General features: G+C 27.0%; 1 protein-coding gene across 1 annotated transcript in view; it reads right to left on the minus strand.

Moving 5' to 3' along the window:
* The window catches only part of LOC129607207 (serine-rich adhesin for platelets), a 51704-nt gene extending 39842 nt beyond the window's left edge, over positions 1–11862 (minus strand). The window contains exons 1-5 of the mRNA XM_055518006.1: positions 9529–11862; positions 5428–5521; positions 5245–5352; positions 1303–1384; positions 1096–1225 (exon numbers count right to left, since the gene is read on the minus strand). Of these exons, the coding sequence (XP_055373981.1) occupies positions 1096–1225; positions 1303–1384; positions 5245–5352; positions 5428–5521; positions 9529–11605 (2491 nt within the window). The 5' untranslated portion in view covers positions 11606–11862. The remainder of the gene's footprint in view (positions 1–1095; positions 1226–1302; positions 1385–5244; positions 5353–5427; positions 5522–9528) is intronic.
* Between the last annotated feature and the right edge of the window lie 3920 nt (positions 11863–15782).

The raw sequence follows: 15782 nt of genomic DNA on the forward strand, positions 1-15782 counted from the left end.
TGATGGATGCATGAGTAAAAATAATTATGTTTGTATTAAATATGTACATTGAACTTAAATCTATGGTTATTAAAATTTGTTTTTTTTTTCAAAAAATCCTTCTATCTTTAGTCATGTGGATATTTAATTGTTTGCTTTCAATTGCCCATATGAGACAAATTAAAATTTATTTATGATCCTTTAATTACTAAATTGTAAATTAATTACTTTCTTCCGAACAATATCCATCAAACTATTTTAAGACTATTATCAGAGTTTTTAAACCATTAATTCAGTTTTGTCTCAATACGATAATTATTTTGTTCGGGTTAGTATTTGCCTGTTTGTTAGTTAACAATATGCGATAGCAATGAATAATTAAAACTTCGTTGTTGTTCGCTATCATTTTGATATTACTCAATTAGTGTCAAAAGCATTCTCGACAATGAGATTTCGATTTCATAAGCAAATTATCATCAACACAACGAATATGGATGAAGACATTGGAGTAGCAACTAATTGACAGACTCATTGCGGCAACTAATTGACAGAATTGGTTTTGCATATTAATTTCCATAAAATTAACTTAAGTCATCTTCAAATCTCTCATAAATGCCCGTAAGGAGCTCTGGTTGGGGGAGAGTGTGTTCATCACAACGCAAGTCAAATACATTTACATTTTTAGAGAAGAAACGCAAGTTTCTAGTTGAAAAATTTTTAAAACTTAGTAATTTCTTTAACACTATTGAAATTAATAATCCTAATTATTATTGTAGGCAATCATTCTTTCAAAAATTGCTGACAATTTTATTCACTGTAAAGAGATTTCGCATAATTCTCTTTAAATTCATAATTATTTTTTTTAATTATACATTTCACAACTAAGTAAACAGTTGTACAAATATTGATTTTAATATTTTATTGTACTCAGAATTCTAAAATTTTATTATTATATTTAAAATAATTAAAAAAATCACCAGTACTTGTACCTCTCTGACACGAATAATATCTTTTTCCTTTAATATTTCATTTTATGTATAAAACATCAATAAGTTTAATAAAATATAATAAATTTTAAAAAAATTATACAAAATCAATATATGTATAAAAAATTACCTATATCATCAATTATAGGAGCCATCCTAAGCGTTATACCAACTAACATTAAACACATTAATAAAAGTAAACATGCAGTTGCTATTATTGTCCATCTAGCCCGTTGTGGAAGATCATCTGGATCAATTACCTAATTATTAATATTAATAATTAAATAAATAATTTGGTTATAATAATTATTCCAAATATTTAATAATATTTTCTCACCTTCACACTTTGTGTATCTAAATCATGAACAAGAATTTTTGGTTTCTGTCTATGGCGATGCTTTTTCTTATGTTTATGATGTCTGGCCAAATAATATTTATAAAATGCAAGATATAAAAATCCCATTAAAATTTAAAATATTAATTGTTCTATTCTTAATTTTATAGTAATTATTATTAATTGATCATTTGTTTTAATTTTTTTATTAACTAAGCTGATTCACAATTCAGGTTCGACTGCCTTCTGAACGAAATAATGACATTGACTTTTATAAGCAAGAAGTTATTAAAAATTCTGTTTGAGTTCATTAACATAGAATGCAAATTTATTTTAACAAGTGGTCATATATTTTATTTAAAGAAAAAGAAATTAAAATTTTTATTAAAATAAGAAAATCTTAGCCGCATTTACAGTAACATATGTTCCGCTATTACCGAACAGGTACAGATAATAAGAAAAATGTAATTATAACTTATCATAATATTTAATTAATTTAAATAGTAATATAATAACAATATAGAAGAATTCTTATTTTCGTGTCTATAATACGAACACATTCTGAATATAAAAATTCTGAAGCGAATGGCCTTTTCATCATTGAGTTGTGTTTAACTCATAAGCACATTAAAAACGAATTTTAACTCATAAGCACATCAAAAACAACAAAAATTAAACTTATGACATCAGTTTGTGTGGGGAAATTAATTAATTATATTATTGAACGGAAATATAAAATATGAAGTAAAATATTTACCAATACATATGCAACTTAAAACAGCAATAGCAACATAGTGTTTATATGAAACAATTTTTACAGCTACGTCACCGAAATCTTACAACTAACACAACGCAATGTAGAAATGGTGTGGTTTCAAACCACAATAAACATAATCAGAATATACTACAATCGAAACAAAATTCCCAGATCAAATACATGCAGTGTTGTCGTATATATGAAGTACATTTTTTTGACTATAATTAATTATAATTTACAAATTATAGCTGATTATTTAAATTGACAAATTTCAAAACTGCAAATGTTAATAATAAAACTGCTACTTATCTAGTCTCTGCCAGAGTTCAAATTTGTCGTGCGAAGTGTGTCGGTAGTTTACACAAATCTGTTAATTATGTGATAAAAAATGACAAAAAACTAAAAAATCTACTAAACTTTCTGTTGTTCCTGAAAGAGACGCATGCGAATGCTTCGGAAGTCATTAGCCCACATGTCATATTCCATTAAGAAAATTAAGAGAAGTATCCGCGGTGGCATACCTTTTAAATAAAGAATTAAGCATACTGGCAAATGTAGCAGTATGGAATACAATAGCTTGACAAGCTTGCTAGATCATCCTAAAAACAATCAGCTAAACTCGGTAATACTGAATTAAAGTTTCCTAAACCGCCCCATAACTGTATATTTAGAAACTTCAAAAGAATAATTTTTAACAACTGAGCAATAGTAATCGTCAAAATTTCATTTAAGAATAAAATTCCTCCGAAAGAAAACATAAATGCTAATATTGATTTTGCATATATTTATAGGTTCTTATGCAACCACAAAACTAAATTACAGCTGTTAAATTAAAATGTCATTATACGTAATTAATACAAAAAATTATTAATAAGGTGTTTAAAAAAGCTATAAACAGGCAAAATGTTCTTATAAATATATTCTAGGAAAGTCGGTAAAAACTTCGTATAGAATGTATACTTTAATTGTTCCGCATACGGTCAATTTTAGACGTTGTATAACATTAGGATCATAAGTACTACAATACGCTTAATAAACGTAAAACACAAATTTATTAAATAATTCTTCAAAAACTGTTACAAAAATATAGCCAGAACTTTTCAAGAGCTTATTGGGTTACTCATTTTTCAACATATTTATTCATCAAATGCACCTTGAGTTAACAATTCAAAGTACTGTTTAAAGTTTTTCAAATATTCAAAAAAGCAAACAAAAGTGACACTAGAACCCTTACTTTCAATCATTATTTTTATTTCTTATTGAACTTCAGTTACTGAATGAGAAATTTAAGAGAATGGATCGTATAGGTAAACATTCCATTCTCAATTGCATTATTCCAGTAACCCCCCACTCCTAATAGTTAAAACAAAATTATTATAAAAATTTGGGTTCTTTTAAAAAAATTTAAAAAGTGAACAAACTTATGAATATATTTGTGTTGAATTCAACAATTAGTTGGCAATGTTCCAACAAGTTTCGTTGGAAATATTAAAATTATCGAAATTTGTATATGCAAGAAAATTACAATACCTATTTGGATATGAAAGAAAGCACAATCCACCTAATGAGATTTATAGTTAAAAACAATTTAACTTTTACGTTATTTAAATTAATTTCATTCATATACTGCAAAAAAATTTTAATAGGTTTCAACATAATGCTCGAATTTAAGGGTTAATTTTTAAAGTTAAGAAAAATAATTATATTTTTTAATGGTATGACTAGCTTCCAGTATTTATGAAATTTGGAAAAGCTTGCAGTTTTGGGAATATAATACTAAATAAAATTGGAATTTGGCAAATATAATACTCCAGGAATAGTTTTGGAAATATTATATTTATATGTACTAAAAAGTCAAATTTCACAAATTTCAAGGGGCGATAACTTGAGAGGGGGTTGAGGAGGAAAAAAATTTTCCTCCTTCTCAAAATCCTCAAAAATTTTGAGGATTTTTCTTCTAACAAAATGAACTATTTATGAATATCTCAGAGCTATTAAAATTTCAGACCCGTGAAAACCTAGGTAAATGGCCTAGGTAAAAAACGATATCAAAAATTTGTAAAAAACCAATTTTAGATAACGGTAAATTTTAACTGACATTTTGTTTTATAAAGTTCAAACATAATACGCCGTTGTAGAAGAAGACAGCCTCTACTTTTCCCCGTTTGCAGAATTTTAAAACTGTTTCTGGTTTTGCTACAATAATTACTTCGAAAATGGTATTTTTAGGCATTTTTAGGGTCTATGTAAATTTAGCTTTCTATCTTCAAGGGTGTAAAAGTTTTGGAAGCATTCCCACGGACGGACGTATTGACAGAGTGAAACCAATGAGCATTTTTTGCAAAATTTTTTGAAAAAGTGTCTAAAAACTGAGCTTTACTCTCTAATGCTCGACAGCAAATGAATGCATAAAAAAGAGGTACACTAACTTTGATGCCGCAAATCTAATAAGAAGAGAGCCACTAAATTTTAGAATATTTATATTTGTTCAATACCTGTTTAAAAGCATTCACCGACAATATGTATTTGGTAAGTGTCATGTAAGATCAAATTAAGATAAAAAATTTTAAAATGACAACAAAATTCACATGTCATATTAAGTAGTTCTACGCTTGAGCTAGTCTTATTTAAGAGCTGAATAAAGTTAAGAAAATGTTTTATGTTTTAAGAGTTGATTTTATTTGGGAAAAATTTACGGCGCAAATATCGCAACGGCAAAAGTTACAGTAAAAGATTTGAAGAACATTTTTCATTTGGATTGTAAGTACACTTATGTAAAGCTTCACTTATAAATAAAATATGTAAGTGTTATGTAGCAAGGGCTCAATTCCTGAACCAGGATTTTCTCAAAATTTATTCAATTCATTCATCATTTCAAGTCTTGAGATTCTATTCGGCTAGTTTTCAAATAACTCAATCAAAAATAATTTAATTAGAATTTAAGAACCACAACCGTCAAAAATAGTAAACGAAAATTCTTCAAAGAGTTAAAATTGATTTTTCGCTTTGGAACTACATATTTTTGCTACATAATTTTCCAATTTTCTTTATTCATTTTTATTTTGAAGAACCGAAAACTAACACATCAAATCTAGATTTGAAAATCCGTCAACTTTGCCCCTTAAAAGGACGTGATATCAAAGTCTTAATGAATATAAGTTGTAAATTATTGTAAAGTTCCTTTATACCTTGATTTCTTAATGGGTTCAGGCATTATAGATGCTTTATCATCATTTGCATTTTGGTCCGCTTGATACGTTAAATCGTATACCAAATCTTCATTGCAATTGATTTGACTAAAACAAAAAATATTAATGTATTTTGGTTTTAATTCAAATATTTTAAAAATTCATTTTTTTTTCTTAGCTTACTGAATTTGATTCGGGGGCATGCTTAAAATACAATGCTGCAAACCACTTGTTGATGGATAAACCAAAACCGGATCTGAACAACGGTGATATCTTTCTAAAATAAAAAAATAAAATATAAAAATTAATTATTGCAAATCTATTTTTTATTGAATAATTTAACCTTATTAAACTAAGAATACGCTTAACACTAATGTCATTTTAATAACACTTTACCCTAATGTCATTTTAATAATATGATGTAGCACAGGACGGTGTGCAAGTAAAGTAAAGTTAGGTGTATTAATGTACATTGTACAACTTATGATTTATCTAATTTTGTTACACGTAAATCATAAAAATTTTAAGATTTTCAAGTCGAATGAAATCGACGTGTTGTCTGAAGAGCCTGTTCAGAAATGGATTGGTTGTAGAATATAGTTGTAAACATTGTCTGCTTTAAGCATAACGTGAATTTAAGTTTGGAATATATCCTAGGATATCTATATTTGTTGAACCCGAAAAATTTATGAAATGTTAATAGAATCTGAACCTTGAAAATATTGACAAGGGGAGACAAAATAAATGTGTATACGGCTCTTTTAATCAATCAATTTTATTTGCAAATTCTGTCAATCAAAATTTTATTTGCCAAAATATAATTTATTAGGTACTCCTATTTATTATTTCACCCTATTTATTAGGTACTCAAACTACTAAATGAATTTTCAGATCAACACTACTGTTATATATGCCTTTTTATGTATATATACAAAAGCAACGTAAATATTATACACACATGTGAAATTTATTTCTGCTATTAAGCAACAATTCAGTGAACTTTATTCCTCTTTAACTTATTCATTACACGTTTTTAAACATTATTAGACTAGACATTATTATGATTGGATGAAAAATCTTGTCTACAAAATATTTCAAATTTTAAGTAAATAAAAAATTATTTTATTAATAGGAAATTCGGTTGAAGACATAGAAGACAAAAACAAAATGAGACTGAAATTTTCATATTTTGACGGATCCCCGTTCCAAAACGAATTTAACGCTTTTGAAAAAAAAAATTATTTCTTATACAAGTATTTTTCTGATGAAAGCAGGTGGAGGAAATAATTCATTTATTGCTTTATTATCGATTTTTGTCTTTAATACGTATTTTAACCCTACACAGTATCCTGGTGACAAAATATTCAAATAAAGTTTTAATTGCTTGCTAATCAACATTTAAGATAAAATACACGTAAACTGAAGGAAATAATAAATTTTCTTAAGATAAGGTCATAAAATGCAGAAGTTTTTGCGAAAATTTGATGCTCAATATTTATTAAAAATCAGATACGAGAAAAGAGTTAAAAAGAATACTTCAAAAAATGGAAAATGGTAGAAACATACGAGACCGCCGCAAGTAGAGAAACTGTTAATGTTATATACATAAGTCGTAAAGAAAATACAGGCTATTGTAAAGGTGGAAAAAACTATACTGAGAGCAACTTTCGGAAGGATATGAGCAAAATATTCAGACATGGATGGTCTACTAGCCAAGAAGAATAATAGCTCTAATGTAGTACGGTGAGAGGTTACAAGTGTACAACCTGTGCCATTATAAGCATGGGAGGAATATGCTGCTGGTTTGGCGATATTTTAAAAAGCCCACAAATTGCAAAAAAAATTTAGATAAGATATGTTCGACAACTTCAAGACTTAGACAAAACTATATAATGTAATAGACTGTGTCAAAATCTTATACCCCCAAACAAGGTGAACCGGGAAATAAAACCAAATATACATTTTAATTTCACACAAATACTATTTGAACATATAAATTTGCAAAAATTCTAATGATACTTCAATAAAAAATTTATAAAAGGTGACTGGTTCCATACACGTATGTTTATGTATGTATATATTTACACAGAAACAAACAGTTTTTGCCTCACAAAAACATTTACCAAAAATTTTAAAATAAATAGATATAAAAGTAGTAAATAAAGAAATTTAGAATTTTAACCAAAAAAAGGGTCAAATTACGATATTTGTCCCTCCAATTAACACAAATTTTATCTTTTTTTAAATTACTTACATAGGTACACTATAATTAATATCATAGGTCACCTTTATTACTATATTAGTCCCACTATTTTATAATTAAAATGGCCATATCCACAAATGTTATTTATTTCATTATTTTTTTAATTAGTTAATAATTCCTTAACGAAAACTAGGAAGCACAAAAGGGGAATGTATATATATGTAGCATAGTATGAAATGACTTTATAATTTATGTAAAAAATGACTTGGGATTGAGTAAAAGATATGCTGTGAGTTTAAAAAAAAATGTTTAAAAATCAATAAGACTGTAATAAGTTGAGTACAAATTTATGTTAGAGCTTATGTTTTAGATTAATTTTATATCTATTAGAGATTATTATATATGTAGATGAATTTTTGCGTTGAGCTGCACCCTATCATAAGCGCTAATTTTTAATAATAATTCCTAGTATACATTCCCGTATGAAAGCATTAGAATTACAAATTATTTGACATTTTTTTCTCCTACTTACTCCTTAGAAGGAGCATAGGCCTGGTGTATAGTTTCGTAGAGAGCCATGCTCCAGTTTCTGGCGTGATTGAGTTTTTAACCAGACTAACCTGCCGTAGTTTTTTTTATATTCATTATGTAAAGTTATTGATATTTATTTTGCTGGTGCTTAATATCGAATATTATGAAAATGTGGTAGTTTAATTTTAATTTTCCATTTCATGTGCAATGTGTATGTATCAAGCTAAATAATATTGATTTTTATAGTGACCTGACTGGACTTTGAACCCGAGACGCTTCAATTAAAGGACCGATTTCACAACCACTGTACCACTGTTCAAGCTTGTATTTCAACTTTTTTTAATGTTCATATTGTCAACCGCATTACATACATCATAAATTACTGCAAATCAAATCAAAATTTTGCATGACATGCTTTAAATGAAAATTTAGCTTTGTCTACACTAAGAGAAGATATATTATACCAGACATGGAATAGATGATTCCTGATCAGCTAAGATTCTTTTATTGTCATATATGTTTCCTAGTGCACATCAGGCTGCCGCATATTTACTACCCGTAGCTCGAAATAGCCTCAATAATACCTCTGACTCGCCAACAAGATGTTGTTTTAAATATAGTATTTTCTGAACTGGAGCTTAAGAATTTTTGAAATCTACTGGAGACTGATTACAAGTAAAATTAAGGTCATTTTGTGTAATCTCCTTTGAATTTTTCTATATTTATTATGGGCAACTTTACTGCCATCTGCTTTGGCTCATGAAACAGATTCAGGTTTTGATTCACATCTGTGCCACCCATCTCAAAAATTAGCAAACTATATTTAGAACTAATATTTTAACAGTTCAATTAATCAAGTCTTATATGTATACTCATTTATAATTTTATTTACTAATTCTTACTAGGTGGGCAGCACTACATAATTTGTATGCTATATAAAGTGTAATTTGTGCTACATTTAACGAACTTAAAGTACTTAAGGTTTTTTTATATTTTATTGTTTAATAAATCTTCATTGGCTATTGTTTAATTATCTATGTGTACAATATAGGTATAGAACCGAAGAAGGAAAGAATTTGGTATGCAGTTGTTTTTGTATGTACACCTACTGCGGAAGCTTTATTAAATTTGTTTAGATTTTTAAAAATCAAAAACATAATTTAAACAGTCTCCCATTTTTAAAAATTTTTTTATTGTTTACGTACATTTCATCCTTGAAGAAATAATAGAAAATAATAAAGGAATTATTACAATTTTTGTTTTGTTCAAGGAAATCTTCATTATGTAATTTTATACACGTTTATTTTAATATTTGAATTAAAAATAAATTAAAGATAAAAATTTTGCAATAAAACGTGCAGATCAGTTGCAGAAACAACTTGCGTAATTTTATTTCACAGGCATTTATGTAAGTAAGTCAAAATTTTTAATTGTTTTTGTAGACAAAAATTTTAAAATTTGATGCTATAAGTTAATTAAGTTCAAAGTTTTGAGTTTTAATAAAATTTTACAGAATTATAAACTAGCCATATAATAATCTTTTAACTTACTATATTTTCTTTTATTCCGCCGGTATTCGTCATCGCTACCAGTATGTAAATATCTTCCATTCATCATTCTAGATGGCAAGAAAGCATTTCTATCGAAAAGCTTTATTCCTGTTGTTGTTGATTGAGTTTTTATCGTTTGACTTGTATAACTACCATTAATTGACAAAAAATTTGAACCAGTCATTGATGATGGTAATATTGAGCTAACATTTGAAACATTTTGATTTTCTAATAAATTTTGAAATAATTCATCAGATTTTTTGAATTTTTCAATAATTGCTGCTGTTGTTGTTTTTCCGATTGATGATGCCATAAATTTATCATTCTCCAATCTGACATTATCAACATAAGTATCGCTTAACGATGTTGCTGCTATACCCGAAACTTTAGGTATACCTTTAACAGGCATTTTTTCATTTGATGATTTTTTATCAATGATCACAGTTTCACTATTTAAATTAGATTGTTTTCTATTTTCGTTTTGTTGCATTAACGAATTATTAATATTAAATTTTTGAAATTTTGCATCATTTACTGTTACGGGAATAACACTATCTAATCGGTTTTCTACATTTTGATTTGAACTTTTTGGTTCTTCATTTGAATCCGTAACAATAGAATTGAAATCCATATTATTTATAGGTACAGTATTTGCAGTAACATTATCAATTCGATGAAATGGTTTATCTTTAATAATATTATTAATATTACTAGTTGCTGCTGTTCCTATAGTTTCTATTGTATTTCCTATTTCACTTTCATTAAGAACTGTACTAATTGTTATATTGGCACTATCTTCAGATGTATTTTGTCTTGAAAATATCTCACTAAGCGAACTTTTTAATATTTTTCTATTAATTTTTGGATTAATATTTGTATTAGTTTGCGCTATATTGTTATTATTATAACTATTAGGACAACGGATGCTGTTACGTATGTAAGACACTTGGCTTTTAACATTTTCACTACTTATGATTGTAGTTTGCGGTTTACTAGTATTTTGTGAAAATAGTATTGTTGGACTTGTCGGGGCACTTATTGATTTAGCTTCATATAAAAAATTATTTTCAACATCTGTAAGCGATTTATTATTGTATTGATTATATAGTGCTAAACTATGAAAACTATGCTTAATTGAAGCTACTAGGCCTTCGGATATTAGACGTTTTTTTGTTGCATTTAAATAATATTTATTTTTATCTTTTTCTTTAAAATTTTTACTACTAGTTGACGAAACAATTGCACCTGAAATATCTATACTTTCATTTGAACTAATATCACCAATGTCACTACCACTGCCATCATCTCCAATACCATGTTTTAATTTTTTTTTATCAATAACTCGAATCAGAATATTACCATCATAACGTCCATGAGTTGATACAGATGATGATGTTGAAGATGATAAAGATAATTGATTGTGACGACCTTGTTGTTGACGAATTTGAGGGTGACTTTGTTGATTATTTTCTTGACACTGAAATGCAGCTGAGGAAGAGGTTGATGCATCTTTTAATAATAATATTTTGGATGTTGATTGTTCATTTTGTGACAATGTATTATAATCAGTTTCATCATGACTACTGCTTCTACTTTTTAGAAAAGCTTTACCTACTAGTACAGTATCATTGCGATGATCATAATCTATATTTTTACTGGTTAAATCAATCACATCGATTTTGGAAATTGTTGGACTTACAGGTGTGCCATTTACAGTACCATCATCAAAAACATTTAAATCAGTTTTCTTCTGATGTTTATCAACTATGTCGTCATCAAGATTATGTGATGTGACTATTGATCTACCATTAATTGTGTTACCATCATTAATATTACTAATACCACTACCTAATGATGATCTCTTAGATCGACAACTAACAAAAAACTTTCTTGAAAAAGATATTTTACGCAATGATTTTCTTCTTTTGCGTTTTGATGAAGAATTCTCTTTACATTCTTTTTTTATCGACAAAATTTTATTTTCAATTAAAGTTGAAATAACAGCATCGTATTTGTATGCCCTACTAAATTCATTAAAATTATTATCGTTTGTAGAAACAGCTTTATCTACCATCATAGTTAAAAACGAAAAAAAAAACTACTGCAGATCTTATTCTTCTGATGTACTTATAAGTATGTTTGTATTTATGTAAATTTTTCCCTATTTTTCTTTTGTAAATATGGTATGTTTAGAATTTATTTCTATTATTTCTAAAAATTTTACATATAATATTTTAAATAGAATTTTAAATGTCAAAAATATATTTTACAATAATTCACGAAGTTATGATGATTGAAGTTGTAGTCTTAAATTTTGGAAATCGGCCATTTGGATTGTTTGAATCTAAAATGAAAATGAAGAAAAAATTTTAATTTAGATAAAATTTTCAAATTAAAATTTATTTTAGTTTTACAAATTTAAATGAAATGTGCTATATACATAAATCAGGGAATTTATATGGAGTGTAAACAAGGCCTCGAATGGTAAAATGACAATGTCTCATTGAATACTTCTATAGTTCGGCTGCACAAACGTCTTAAAATCATCAGGGACATATTCAGCCGAGCACAGGTATTTAAACTAGAGGCTAGGATTGTCTTGATTTTATTAGATTCAATATCTGCATTTTTTATCTTGAAGAATTAATAGATCTAATTATACTTCGTTATGCCAGTTTAAATCAATGTCGTACGCAAATCAATGTCATCATTCAGGCAATGAATAATGAGTTTTCAAAATTTTTATAGCATTTTTCAAATTGTTTTTTGAACCATTTTCATGAATTGGAGAAATAAAATATTGCTTCCAAAATTATGGTCGAAAGCCTCCAGAAGTAAGTATGTTAGTTGGGGTGTGACTACCCAACTGAATGCTTATTATTTTAAAGTGTATGTGTAAGTAAAATTGTTTCTTCTTATGAGTAAAACTCTTCATGTCGATCGCTCATCTATCGACATGACATGTATATTCCCGAATGCATATCTAATTGAATACAAATTTAGCATATCCATTCACTTAATATATTTGTTTTATTACAATACGTGCATGGGAAATGTGTACCGAAACAAATTCAATTTATAAATTTCCTATTGATTAAAGATTCTGTATACTTGCAAAAACTTTTTTTTTGTCACAGTAAGAGCCCTATATTATAAAATAAAAGGTGAATAAATGTACGTGCATTTTAAATGAACTAATGTTATCAGTAATGTTATTAGAAATATTGATTTACTCATTCAAGAAAATTATCTTGCTTCTCAAATACATAAATTGAGTATTGCTAGTAGCGATTTAAGCAATTTTTTAAAGAATATTTTAATTTTTTGTTCTGAATTTCTTAACCTTCACAAAGTATTTGTTGTCTATTGTAATTTTCTAATAATTATACTGCTATAATAAATTGTGACCTTTCATCTCATCTTTACGAGAATTCTACCTCGCATATTTTCGCCTCTTTTAATTCTTTAAGCATATTGCTGCATGTTATTAAAACTATATACGTATATGTATGTATATTTTAAGAGGACATAAATTACATTCGATTTCTAAAACCGCAGAAATAGATATAAATAAATTATTACAATTTACAATTACAAGAGTAATAACGAATTGTATTGCAACAAACCACATATACATCGTACAATACATACGTTACATATTTAATGCTGCTTCTGTAATTAATCTTTGAAAAATTGCTAAAAAAATATTAGTACCTCGGTGTACTAAATAATAGTATTTAGTACACCGAGGTGCTATTGTAGCGCTTAAATTTATTTATTGGTGACGCAAGAGCAATTAACTAAACTAAATCAGATATCAAATGCACATGCAAATGTCAAATGTAAAATGTCAAATATCAAACGTCAAATATAAAATGCCAAACGCCAAAAATAAAAGCCGCACTTTTTCCAACAGTTTGAAGCACAAATCAGTGAAGATGAAAACGAAAGAAGAGCGACTCTTAGTGACGAAATGTCAAAACTCATATAAAATACACATATGCATAAAAATGGGACTGGCCAGAATAAAGCAATATTACCGCCGCGAATTTGACCGGTGGCGATAAAGTAGTCTAAAACTATATTTTACTGCCGGCGGTTCTTTCTGATATCATCTGTTCCAATGTTTGTGTGACATTATATGCAAAATAACTGAACAACTGCCGTTCCACTGTTGGTCTTTGAAAACGTCCGCCGTTGCGGTTCATCGCTTTGATTCTGTTTTTCACCAAATTATAAATCGCTAAAACCGATTGAAAAACACTAAGCGCCTTTCCCTAAATTATTTTTAAGTGCATTTGATGATTATTTTTATTTTGTTATTAATAGCAATTCCAGTATAAAAATCCGTTACAAATATGAAACGGTTTTTCGTATAAATTAACGTATATGGTTAAATATCCTTCCTTTTATGTGTTTCCCATTAATATTCGATATGACATTACGGAGATAAGTACAAACATTTTATGTAACAATTAATTATTAAAGAAATGCTAAATATACACACACATAAATTTGAATACATATACATACACATTATGATAATTATATATTTCTATCCATTAGAAAAGGTTTCCTATAGTTATAAATTAAATTTTAAATTTTATTTATTACCATCCTATACATGAATATTCATGACTAATAAATTTCATAAAGTTACATATACATATGTAAATAATATACAATATAAATGGTCGGTCGGATATAAAATGTATTATGCATACTTCTTTGCATAAATATAAATGAAACAGAAAATGTATATGTATATATTTATGAAATGTATGTATATATTATGTTTTAAAGAATAAAAGAGGAGAACATACATTTCATATCAACTAAATAAAAATGGTTACAGAAAAAGTAGTTCTTTTAATTGATTGGAAGACTTGCAAATATGCTCTTAAGCTGTAATAGTTGAAATTGAAGAAATTTTAATTACCAGAAAATTTTCTCGAAGGCAACATATACAGCATATTTTTAATTGACATCGAGAAATAAACGCTTGTTATATTATTCATTTCGAATTCTCTTTTGCGTTCGAACTCTCTTTTATGCTCGACTTCATTTTTGAGTTGTTTGCATTATATAAAATGTCATAGTGTAGCACTCTATTCGGCAGAATTTTACTGTTTATTCAAGAAACCTGAATAGAGTATGATTTAGATTCTTTAATAAATTTGTCATTAGTTTTTAGAAAAACTATAAATAAATTTTTTGCAGAATACAATTATTCTTCAAAAATTTTTAAATAATATAACCTCGAAATTTGAAAAAAGAAATATATTCCATATAGAAAAACAAAACTGCAATGCAATGAAACTATAATTAAGAAAATAATTATATTAAACTTCTTTCCGATTAACGTTACTGTACCTAAGGTCAAATTAAATATAATCACCGGAAATACACGAAAAAATGAAATTAACCTCAAGTAGCGGGAACAAATAGTACAACAATTTCAAAAATGAAAATTATAATTTTACCGTAAAATATCATTTTAAACTAATTGCACAAATATAAAACAATGTAAATCTAAAAAAAAGTGCCTGTGTTTATGCAAAATAGGTAATTTTTAATATTCAAGGATATTTATATGAATTATAATAGTAGTAACGTATATACAAAAATAGTGGATAATAAAAGAACTTGACCTTCTTTACTATACATTATTTTCACCCTATATACTTCTATTGTCTGCATTCAAATTCTACAAGAATAGTAAAGTGAATTTCACTATATAACATAGATGAAAATAGAATAATTACTTTACTTTCCGTATAAGATATATAAACTAAAAATAAAAACCTTAAATATACGTACATACATGCATGCACATATGAATATACATACATTTATTAAGTGGAACAAAATATTGTTAGAATGGTGTTTAAAAGTAGCACAAAATTTCGTATGCAATTGTAGAATGCCATCAACGATATAAAAGTTTCTTTACTATATTAATAAGGACTATAGCAGGGTTATTGTACAATTCATAAGATTAACATTGTGATTTTTTCTCTTTTCTTCTTTTACAAAATTTCAATCTACACATCGATGTAGATTAATAAATGTGTCATTATTAATATATTGATTAACCTTCAGAAGAGTCGTTATTTACTGCATTATTTTTAATTTTCATTTCTCTTTTTTATTTCTCCATTTCACATTACTGTTTCCATTTTATTTTTTTTTTGTTTTTTTAATTATACTTCTGCACATCACTTCAGTTTCTATATACGAATAAAAAAAAAATT

Source organism: Condylostylus longicornis, unplaced genomic scaffold (assembly GCF_029603195.1).
Source record: "Condylostylus longicornis isolate FDR11 unplaced genomic scaffold, ASM2960319v2 ptg000027l, whole genome shotgun sequence".
In the NCBI taxonomy this organism is placed as follows: Eukaryota; Metazoa; Arthropoda; class Insecta; order Diptera; family Dolichopodidae; genus Condylostylus; species Condylostylus longicornis.